At 46.1% G+C, this 12,123-nt stretch overlaps 1 protein-coding gene across 1 annotated transcript in view; it reads left to right on the forward strand.

Annotated features, from left to right (window-relative positions):
* Positions 1 to 12,123, forward strand: part of mpzl3 (myelin protein zero-like 3) — a 65,514-nt gene that overhangs the window by 20,766 nt on the left and 32,625 nt on the right. The window contains exon 2 of the mRNA XM_070543814.1: positions 5,766 to 5,932. Within this exon, the coding sequence (XP_070399915.1) occupies positions 5,766 to 5,932 (167 nt within the window). The remainder of the gene's footprint in view (positions 1 to 5,765; positions 5,933 to 12,123) is intronic.

Here is a 12,123-nt window from a genome sequence, read left to right on the forward strand (position 1 = left end):
CCAGAGGCTGTGGGGCAGCAGTGCTTGTGGCAACTACTGCACATGCGCGGGGGCTTTGTGCTTTGGCGACTCTGGGGACGAATCGTGCCTGACGGGAAAGTCCGCCAGGGGCTGCCCCAGCCTGGTTTCGCTCGTCTGCATCATTTGTATTGATTTTTGCTGCGCCCTTGACATTTTGTCTGGATGCTGCAGTGCACTTTTTAATGCTTCTTGAGTGTGACATGTTTGTGAAAAACAATGTGATTGCTTGTGACATGTGTTTTGAGCCGGCACGGTCGGTTGCATGTCCTGGCCCCACACTGAACCGATCAGGGACTCTGCGGGGAGGGTCCCTTGAGGGGAGGGAGAAAGCTCCATGGTAACACCGAACAGGTGGAGCCGGCGAACAGGGAACTGCCAGCTGCAGCGTCGGGAGGGAAAGAACTCAGTCAGGATGCTCTTTTCTTCTTTCTTACCTGCTGACCACCGGGCCGGGTGGGTTGTCCCGGTGGTGGAGCGGCTTGGTTGCCGGACCTCTGAGGCTAAACTGGTCGAGGCGCTGAGCCCGAAGGAGCTGGTTGGACTGCTTGAGGCTACGGGCGCTTTGGGAAACTGAGGCTGGGCTTGGGCAGCTGCCTGAGGAAAAGTCGGCCGAGCTGGCAGAGCAGGTGAAGGGTTACGGGGAAGGCAGTTGAAGGGCTTCATCCTCTTTCTTCTTTGCCTCACACCTTTGTTGCATTGATGCCAATGCAGAGACAAAAATGCCTTCAGGCACAATTGGCATGTCCAAAATGCCCTCCTTCTCTATCAGAGAGGTTGGTGAGGTTCAGCCATCATGCACGTTCCTGAAGCACCATCATGCCCATAGCTTTACCCGTGGCCTAGACCACGCAGCGCTGCACCCGCAGGCAGATGTCGGTCAGTACGGTGATTTCCTCCCACACCGCCGAGTCTGGTTTCGTATTCATGTCCTCACAGAGCTCGGCTTGGTAAGCTTAGAGCATGGAGGAGACATTCAAAGCTCGAACCGAGATGGCGGCAGCCTTGTACGCCCTCTTATTCAGCGCCGACTGGAAGCAGTCCGCCTTTGCAGGGAGAGCGGGAGGCCTGGAGGAATTTGCCGAGAGCTGTGGGTGCAGGTGGTCTGCAACCAGTGGTTCCATCGGCGGCATGCAAAGCATGCCAGCCTTATCCTTACCCTCAGAGTCCAGCGAGGAGGCTCCTTGGACAGGAGACCTGGAGCTGAAAGGGTGTTTTTCCCAGGATGATCTCACTTCTTCGAGGAGCTCCGGGGAAGGCGGGCAGGAAAGGCTTTGCCGCCCTTGTGGCCCGAGGCAGCTTCTTTCCCTCATAGCGGGATCTGACAACTTCAGTGACCATGGTGGGCCAAGGGATGTTGAGCCTGGTCGCAGCACGTCGGCTGACTGACTGCATGTCCAGGTGGGCGGCCGGAGAAACCGCTCCATCCCTGGGAGAGGATGGAAAGCAAAGCATGGAGGCCTGAGCGAGGGGGAGAAAAACGTTGTCATCCTCGTCCTCCTCTGAAATGAGGAGTTCCGAGGTGTCCTCGTCGTCTCCGTAATCCAACTCCAACATTTCCTCGACGAGGTGGCTCGGAATGGCCAGTTCGAGCTGTGAGCCCCACCTGTGTTCGGCACACGGTTCCGGCTCCGGGAGGGCATGTTCGTTGGTGTCCCCAGGCGGTGGCCCAGTGGCCGGAAGGCATGGATCCTTCCCCGACAGGCTAGCTTGGCGCGCTAGCCGCCGGCGAAGGCTCTTCAGGGTGAAGCCAGCACAGCTCTCACATGACCCGGGGACTTCCAAAGCTAGCTGGGCGTGTTCCAGCCCGAGGCAGCCCGAGCAGACCTTGTGCGGGTCTTTACTCGAGATTTTGTTCCCACAGGTACAGAGGCGAGCTCCTGTGCCGTCAACTCCTCTGGTGGGAGGAGCGGCTTCCATGTGGACTAACTGGTGTGTTAGCCAGGGAACGAACAGGTGCACTGGAGTGTTCCCTGAGCCAATGGTGAAGGTCAGGACAGAAGGACTGTAAGTTAACCTTTGGCGATGGAGAGAGCATATTAGGTGGCTCCGTCTGTGAACAGTTGAGCTAACTTACCTGAGAGTTAAGCAACCACCGAAGCGAGAAGAGGTGATTGAATGGTGCATGCTTTGGGACGCTTGCTACTTATAGTAGCAGGTGACGCATACGTCACGGTCATTGGCCAATCAGGATTGGCGTATTGAGATAAGTGCTTCTGAGGAATCCGCGGAGGGGCGTTTCCCATAGTGAGACATCGAAACGAATGTTAAGAAAGAGAACTGCAAGGACCCACCATCACACAGTTTCAAAAACTACAAGGACCCACCATTACACAGTTTAAAAAACTACAAGGACCCACCATCACACAGTTTGTCCAGAGGAGAAAGGAGAGGAACAGGAGTCCATGGAGCTGGTTTAGTTAGTGAAACACCACAATATTAAAATACAAACTGTTGTATGGTATCGAAGTTTGTTTTAGTTTCATTAGTAGTTTATAATAATGGTCTCCTCATCATAGTTATTCCAGAGAGATTAGAAGAGGATTAGGAGTACATGGAGCTGGGTTTGTTTTTGCATAATTTAGAAACTGTTTTTGTTAAAGGTTTTCATGTAGAATAGTTTTGTACCACACTAAGGATAGCCAAGCGGGGTGCAGCAGTGGCAGTTGCCGAGGCAAAATCTCGGGCGTGGGAGGAGTTTGGTGAGGCCATGGAGAAAGACTATCGATCGGCTCCAAAGAGGTTCTGGCAAACTGTCCGGCGCCTCAGGAGAGGAAGGCAGCAACTCGCTCACACTGTTTACAGTGGGGATGGGGAGCTGCTGACGTCAACTGAGGCTATAGTCGGACGGTGGAAGGAATACTTTGAGGAGCTCCTCAATCCCACCAATGTGCATTCCGAGGAGGAACCAGAGCTGGGAGGCCTGGGGATGGACTGTCCGATCTCGGGGGCAGAAGTTGCTGAGGTAGTCAAACAACTACACAGCGGCGGAGCCCCGGGGGCGGATGAGGTTCGTCCTGGGTATCTCAAGGCTATGGATGTTGTAGGGCTGTCATGGTTGACACTTCTCTACAACATTGCGTGGTCATCGGGGGCAGTTCCTAGGGAGTGGCAGACCGGGGTGGTGGTCCCCATCTTTAAGAAGGGTGACCTGAGGGTGTGTTCCAACTATAGGGGGATCACACTCCTCAGCCTCCCTGGAAAGGTCTACTCCAAGGTACTGGAGAGGAGGGTCCGATCGATAGTTGAATCTCAGATAGAGGAGGAGCAATGTGGTTTTCGTCCTGGCCGTGGAACTGTGGACCAGCTCTATACCCTTGCAAGGGTGATGGAGGGGGCATGGGAGTTTGCCCAACCAATCCACATGTGCTTTGTGGATTTGGAGAAGGCTTATGACCGTGTCCCCAGGGGCACCCTGTGGGGGACGCTCCAGGAGTATGGGGTGGGTGGCTTTCTGTTAAGGGCCATTCAGTCCCTTTACCAGAGGAGCGTGAGTTTGGTCCGCATAGCCGGTAGTAAGTCGGACCTGTTCCCAGTGAGGGTTGGACTCCGCCGGGGCTGCCCTTTGTCACCGGTTCTGTTCATCACTTTTATGGACAGAATTTCTAGACGCAGCCGTGGTGTGGAGTGTGTCGAGTTTGGTGGCAGGAGAATCTCGTCTCTGCTTTTTGCGGATGATGTGGTCCTCCTAGCTTCATCCAGCTCTGACCTTCAGCTCTTGCTGGGTAGGTTCGCGGCCGAATGTGAAGCGGCTGGGATGAGGATCAGCACCTCCAAATCTGAGACCATGGTTCTCGACCGGAAAAGGGTGGCTTGCCACCTCCGGGTCGGGGGAGAGGTCCTACCTCAAGTGGAGGAGTTTAAGTATCTCGGGGTCTTGTTCACGAGTGAGGGTAGGAGGGATCGGGAGATCGACAGGCGGATTGGTTCGGCGTCTGCAGTGATGCGGACGCTGAGCCGATCTGTCGTGGGGAAGAGGGAGCTGAGCCAGAAAGCCAGGCTCTCGATTTACCGGTCGATCTACGTCCCAATCCTCACCTATGGTCATGAGCTTTGGGTAATGACCGAAAGAACGAGATCGCGGATACAAGCGGCCGAAATGAGTTTCCTCCGTAGGGTGGCCGGGCTCAGCTTAGAGATAGGGTGAGGAGCTCGGACATTCGGGAGGGACTCGGAGTAGAACCGCTGCTCCTCTGGATCGAAAGGAGCCAGTTGAGGTGGTTTGGGCATCTGGTCAGGATGCCACCTGGACGCCTCCCCGGGGAGGTGTTTCGGGCATGTCCTGCCGGCAGAAGGCCCCCGGGTCGACCCAGGACACGTTGGAGAGGTTATATCTCCAATCTGGTCCGGGAACGCCTTGGGGTCCTGCCGGAGGAGCTGGTGGACAAGGCCGGGGAGAGGACGGCCTGGAGCTCCCTAATTGGGATGCTGCCCCCGCGACCCGGACCCGGATAAGCGGAGGAAGACGACGACGACGACGACCACACTAAGATGATGAAATACAAACTGTTGCATGTTATCATGATATTTATCAAATATGGTTAAGTATTGGGAAAATAATATATATTTAATTAAAAAAGCAATTTAAATAATTATTAAAGACTCAAAAGCATCGAAAGTGTGTACCGTTAAGTACCGGCATTGATTCGTAGGTTCCAGGAATTGGTACCGTATTGATTCAAATGTCACAAGTACCCATCCCTATTTATGATTCAAGGAAGATTAACTTTATTCAGAGTGAAAGTGCAGAAAGTTTCATTTTCCTCATGACGTAACTCGCACCAGAGCTGGCTCCGTAGGCACTTATTAGTGTGACTAGACTGTACAAAGTTTTCATAAATAAACATACAACGTAGATCTGTGGCTCGTGTTTAACCCTCCCACTGTCTTTATGGGTGACCCCGTGAGGAAAGTTGACCATTGAGCAGGACTGATCGTTTATCCCTTGAGGTCCACTTGGCAGGGGTGAGGTGGTGCTCATTATAACATTAACAGTAACTTTATACTTAACATCACCTACACCCATCCTGTCTTTCTGTCTTGCTTCACACATTACAGAGGTGATCAACAGTACAAATGAAATGTGGGTGAAAAGTGAGTCCTTGTTGATTTTCTTCTTGCTTGTGGTCACCTCTTTATCCGAAAGAGCCGACATGCAAGTGGGACTTTCCACACAGTTACCATGTAAAACCCTACCGATGCATACAATCAGCGTATGTTTAATAGGTTGTACTTGCACGTCGTCTCGTTTATCTGCGGTGCTGCTTTCCTTTCTCATTCCATAACAGAGCATTGCTCACCTATGGATTCTTGCATCTCCCGACTCTGTGCGTGTTCTAGCAGCCTCAACGTGATACCTGTGATTTGATCGCTCATCAAAAGTATTCTAAAAAGTAGATAATGAGCACAGTCATCTCCTGAGTCCCGTTAGCTTAGCCGTGAGCTCGACTTTGTGGTGTTGTTATTCTGGTACTTAATTAATACGTCACACTGTCACAGGCAGTTTCATCATGCCCGCCTCCAAAAGGTTCCTGAGCGCTGTGCGAACGCAATCTGAAAAGGTTCCTATGGTAAGGATAGTTCTAGGAACTAAAATCTAAGAGGATGGTTCTATACCGAATGTGCCTAATTACTCAGTTATTACGCATAGCACCTTTAAACCTGCTCATGTTTCACTCATTTCATTTTTGGTCAGTCATCTTTAAAATTGTCCAACTCTTGTTTTTCTTTTCCTTTTATCTCTTCAGCATCATTTCCAGTCTTGTCCATCAAAGTGACTACTCGTGCAGCACTCCATGCTTCTAAAGGGGACACAGTCTCGTTGTCCTGCACCTTTGCCTCCACCAGCACACCAACCAGTAAGATGACTGTTGACTGGTCTTATAAACCCCAGACTGGAGGGCCAACACATACAGTGAGTACATGCTTATTAAAATGACTATTGTAAATACTTGAGCAGATGCTGAGGTTCTGTGTTGTTTAACTGCACAGTTGCACCACTTTATGCCTTTCTCCTGGACTTAACATAGACACACCACTGGACCAGTTCATTACTAAGGAAGTTAGTTTTTATTTGGCACGTCATTTTTTTAATTAGCTTTTTTTCCTAATTCATATAGGCTGATTGTTGCACTTTATGACCCAAGTTCTATAACTTTTCTGTTTCTTTGAGCAAACAGTCAAACAAATGTGACTTCATCAAAAGACAACTAATGTTTAAATGTTTTACACTTAGAGGCAAATCTTTGTTTCCTACCTCAGCCTGGTTCTTCCCTCAGATTGTTTAAAAATTCCTCTTTTTATAAAAGCCATTCAAACAGCCAGTTTTTCCTCATGCTATTGAGAATATACTGTAGCTCATTGTAATGTTGGGAAAGGCTAACAAATGTATTTGTCCACAGCAATGTCAGAGGCCAAATAGACAGTCGGGTGTCCAGCAGCCTTCTTCTGCTAGGAATGTTGTTCTTCCCTGCATTAAAACCATTCCATTCCTAGCAGCACCATCCAGAAGGTAGCCATAGCAAATTCCTCCTCCTGACTCCCTTATGTGAGCTGCAACTCCAAGGTCCACTCAGAAGATGAGACTTTTACTCCTTATAAAATTATTTCCTTCAACCTACAGGTTTACAGTCCTATTCTATGTTATCTAAAATTAATGTTCTATCTAAAGTGATTTAGCAATCAATTAATGATCAGTTACATTCACATAGTAATATCAGTATATTAACTAATGAATGTTTAACAGATTTACTCCATATATGAAGTGAAATGAGCTTTCTAAGTGTCACAGAAAGGGGAGTGGCTGAGGGTCTTTCTAATCGCATTTATCAGATCTGGTTGGTCAAAGTTTATAAACAACTATTTCATTAAAAGTGAACTCACTTCCTATTTTCCCCAGTTCCACCAGAGCTCCCAGTTCAGCAAAAGCCCACAGCTCATGCTAAATGACCATCCTACGGGGAATCAAACCTGATTTTTCAGTGAAATAATTTCATCAGCATATGAACCATCCTTTTTGAATCAACGATTATTATTTGCTCAATCAGATCAGATCAGTTCGGGTACCAGTTAAAAGATGTACCGTGGCATTCTGAATCTATTGCAGACGTGAAATCAAAGACTGGCAGATGCCCACATACAGGGCGTTACAGTAGTCCAGCCTAATCATCACAAATGCATTGATAAGTATTTCCCTAAATTGTCGTGATAATAGGGTTTTAATCTTTGCTAGCTGTCTAAAGTGAAAAAAAGCTAGCACTCACCACTGAGCTAATGTGTTCATCAAGACAAAACTGGCTGTCCATTTTCACATCTGAGATTTGTGACCAAGGGCTTAAGAAACTGTGTAATCCTAACAGTCAGTACCACCTGATTGTTTTGGGCTACTTGTAAAGCTTTGGTTTTGGATTCATTGAAATACAAGAAGTTTTCAGACGTCCAAGATTTAACCACAGCTAAACAAGTTAATTACTTTTCTACACTCTGGTTTTGTTTATTGCCAATGGGTACATAGATTTGTCTGTCATCTGCATATAGGCGGAAAGGCACACCAAAACGCCGAAAGATAGACCCCAGAGGAAGCGGGTGCAAAGTGCTGCACGTGAAGCTCTGCAAGAGTCAACTGGTTACAACCCTTCCCAACTTGTTTTTGGTCACATACCTCAAGGACCATTAAAGGCCCTAAAGGAGAGGTTTTTGCAAACACATGTCCAAGAAAGAGAGAATACACAATTATGTTACTCTGTTTCAAAATCGCTTAAGAGAAGCTAATAAACTGGCAAAAGAGCATCTGAGCCAGGCTCAAGACAGAATGAAGTCTGTCTTTGACCGTGGAATGGTCAAGCGTGAATTTTGTTCAGGAGACATGGTTTTGATTTTAAATCCAGTTCCTGGTCATGCACTGACAGTTAAGTATGAAGATCCCTTTGAGATACAGAAAAAGATAAATGACACAACATTTGTCATTAAGATACCTCTTCGCAGACACGGTACCTGTACATGCCATGTTAACATGTTACAACAGTACCATTCTTCTGTAATGATAGATGTTAATTACATTTAATTAAGGACCATACGACTTTAAAAATTCGTATCTAGTATGAATTCCAGCTTATGGACACTGGGTTATTTAAATCAGAAGATTGGATCTTTTTATTGCAGGGATTTTAAAACAACACTTTGTATTAACCGAGAGACAAGAGAAGAGAGAGAGACTTTAAAACGTTAAAGGAAATTTATTACTAAATAATTTTAAACAATTTAACAAGACTAACTCTCTAATGATGGATGTTCTGTTTGAATGAAGTGTGAGGTGAATGGTATGTGGTGAATGAGTGTCAAATTCACAACCCTCGCATCCGGAGAAGCAAAGTCTGAGTGGGAGATGATGTTTTGCTCCTAACTGATCAGAGTTTGAGACTCGTAGTCATAAACACATGAGACGCCATTTGTGTCACATCCACATACCCTCAGTGAGACTTCCGTACAGATCCGGATGCCAGGTCCAAGGACCCTCCTTTCGGTACTGGAGCCAATGGTACAGCGTCACAGCACGACAAACCAGTCCTTGAATTGTCTCCAGGTAAAAAGCGACAGGTGTTTCACAGCGTCAAAAAGGGGACCCTCCATGGGTCAGGGAGTTCAGCTTTTATTCTGAAAGGTACCATTGCTTGGTTGGTAAACAACAGAATTTTCCCAGCTTGAATGGTTCTCAGCTTAAAAAGGGAAGTCCGGATGGCCTGTCCATACTTCACTTAACATGCGGTGAACTTCATGGGATCTTGAGAACGAGATCTTGAGAACTGAACTTAAGATGGCGTTGGAACTGTTTTATTAATCTGGATGTTTTTGATTCTGGACGAACGAAAGCTGACAGATTTATAAACACCACAGAGACTGCCACGCTTCAGTCTAGGAAGGTTCTGATTGGATCAGTACAGCAATGTGTCATGTGATTGTTTTACTTACGTGTATCAGTGTGTCTAGTGACTAGATTAAGTCATATTACTTATTAAAAACATATTAATCATAATATTGTGATTTCACAGATCGGTCACATTGTATTGTTGACTAACAGTTGTTTTGATTAGCTTTATTGAAAATAGAGTTCTGTGATCTTATAAAAGAAAAGAGTCTTCCTCTTCTGTCTTCATTGATGGAAAGTAAACAGTTTAGAAGCGAATGCATGACCTTGAGGATGTTTCATGCACTCGGGCGCTGTGTCAAAGGAACTGTGGAAAAGGTTGAATAACCTTGGAGGAATAGCTCCTTCATCAGGTTCAGGGTGTCCGCGGGGTTTTAAAAAGTATTAAAAAGTGATAAATAAAAATAGTCAAATTTAAGGCCATTAAAAGTGTTAAATTTGGTCTCAGAGGTATTATATTTTCCAAATTAGGTATTATTTTTTTCAGACTATCAGATGTCGTATTCTGAACATCGACATAGAAATATATTCCGAATGAAATGTTTTGAACGATTATAAAAACAAAACAAGCCGATTATTTGCTCTGCCCACTTGCGCTGCCCTGAGTTGCAAATGAAGCGCTCCTCCACAGTGTTGCCAACTTGGCGACTTTGACGCTATTTCTAACAGCTTCTCAGACCCCCTTCTTGACTTTTTGAATCTTAAAAGTACCTACTACCTAGCGAACACCTCAGAAACATCTCTGGTAACCCTTAGCTACTTTCTGGATAGCTGTCGTTGACGTTTCCTGCAGGTTAGCTAAACACTCCGCCTGCGCTCCGGACCGTTCTTCAGGACATTAGGAAAGGGAATGATGTAGTGATGTGTCAGTCGCTAAAGAAACAGCTCTCAGAGCCGGTTCCCTGTTGGATTAATCAGAGTAAGTGAGTGACACACACACCGCACCTGCGGACTCCTCGATAAAAACGGCTAAATGTGCGCGTGCGGCGTGCTAAACACACGTGCAGCTTGCTCCTGATTGCTGTGAGACCGGGTTGGGGGGTGGGGTGCAGCTGTGGTTGGGACAATTATTACATTAACTGATGGACTTGTAAATAGTTTATAAATAAGGTAGAAATAAGTTCCTCACGCTGATAAATAACTAATCTCTCTGAGGACACGGTGCTAGTGCACTCTCCTATAGCACCTTGACATGACTAAATAAATGTTATGCAAAATTTAGTGAACATCAATTTGCATGTATTTGTTATAAATGCCACTGTATAATTCTTGCTGTCAGTATTTGCAAGATATTGGTATTTGGGTCTGTACTGGTTAGACTTAAATGAGTTAAACCAAGGTCTATAGCCCTTGGGTCATAAACTATGAGCTATAAGCATATTGGTCTTTTTATACTGGGAATCAGGAGTTATTTTAGTGATCATCTTGTTTCTTGTTTATTTTTGCCCTGATTGTGCCCTGAGCAATTTTATGACTGAATAAAAATAAAAAAAAATAAAAATCTACATAAATTGAAACATCGTCTTAAATAATCGAGATCTCAATTTCAGTCACAATAATCGTGATTATTGTTTTTGCCATAATCAAGCAGCCCTACTTTAGCATATCCGGTCACATAATGATGACGTCATATTCAGTGGTCGTTCTGCATCATTTCAGGCCTCGTGGTCAACTGTCTGAACCGCTGAAACGAAGTGCCTGGCTTATTTTCTAAGTAAAATAAATATATGCAATACGTTGTCAACATCAGTGAGTCTCTAAGTCTATTCTTTTTGTATGTTATATATGTTAAAATATGTGTAAATAGGTCGGTGATTAACATTTGCAATTTAGTGTTGTGATGGTTTTAAAAAAATTCTGAAGGTAGTAAAAAAAGTATTAAAAAGTAGTAAATTTTACTAAAGGATTGCTGTATATACCCTGAGGTTACACTTCACAGATCCTAGGGAACCCTCCTGGTACTACTGCGGTGTGCACAGCCGCAGATTCTTTACTTGTTAAGGAAGATGACATCCTTCCTACACTAACCCAGTGTGTTAGACCTCGTATCCCACAACGCTCATGTGCTTTCACATCTTGATGAGAAATTGGCCCATCTAGATGGACCCCTGAGGGACACCACATGTCAGGGGGGCAGTTGAGGACACCAAGTCACAAATTTTAACATGAAACTAGGGCTGCAACAACGAATCGATAAATTTGATGAAAATCGATTACTAAAAGCGTTGGCAACGAATTGCGTCATCGATTCGTTGTGTCGCACAACTCTTCCAAAAGCGCCCCCCCCCCCCCCTTCCCGCCCGCCGTTGCGCGCAGACCAGAGCAAGTCAGATCAGCGCGAGGGAGAGCCGCAGATCAGCGCGAGGGAGAGCCGGTACCGGCAGATCAGCGCGAGGGAGAGCCGGTACCGGCAGATCAGCGCGAGGGAGAGCCTGCAGACTTTGTGCTGCTGCGAACCGGTTCCGCATTGCTGCGCAGCGATCCAGGCAGCTGCTTCCAGCGCATGGTCCATTCTCAAAGTGGCGCAACCAAAAAACTATAATTAGCACACGATCGTTCTTGTCTGCACATGTTCTCTATTTTCTGTCTTATTTGTGCTTGAAGCGCGCTACTGCGGAGCTCATCACCTGTGCTGTGGTGATGTCACCTCACGCAGCATCGAAACGCACTCTGCGCTTTGCGGTCAGGAGATGATCTGCTCAAAAGTAACTGATGAGGTGAAAAGGTAAGAATCCAGGTGACAGATTTTCTGGAGAATTATGAGGAGATGCAGGAAGATTAGAGACAGACAGGACAGGAAAATAGTTAAATAAAAACAAGAAAACAAAACAAAGTGTTGAAAAGTAAAATGTAGGTAGATTTATCTCCACTACACGTTTTTACCAGTAAAAAACAATAAGTTACACACATGTCATATTTATACATCTGATACAATTCAGATCACCTTCAAAACTCAGTCACACACCCAGGGCCGTTTCAAGACATTTTGGGGGCCAAGGCAAAATGCCCCCCCCCCATAACTGGGCTCCCCAGAAGCCTCTGTGTAATTCATACCCTCTCCAGGAATATTAGTTATACGGTGTTTATAAAAGCCCCTCAGACATTACTGACATGTTCTAATATTATCAGATGAAAAACTAAATAATCAGACATGCTGTCTCATCTGCTTCTTTTCTAAACTT

The sequence above is a fragment of the Nothobranchius furzeri genome, chromosome 13 (assembly GCF_043380555.1).
Source record: "Nothobranchius furzeri strain GRZ-AD chromosome 13, NfurGRZ-RIMD1, whole genome shotgun sequence".
NCBI classification, from domain to species: Eukaryota; Metazoa; Chordata; class Actinopteri; order Cyprinodontiformes; family Nothobranchiidae; genus Nothobranchius; species Nothobranchius furzeri.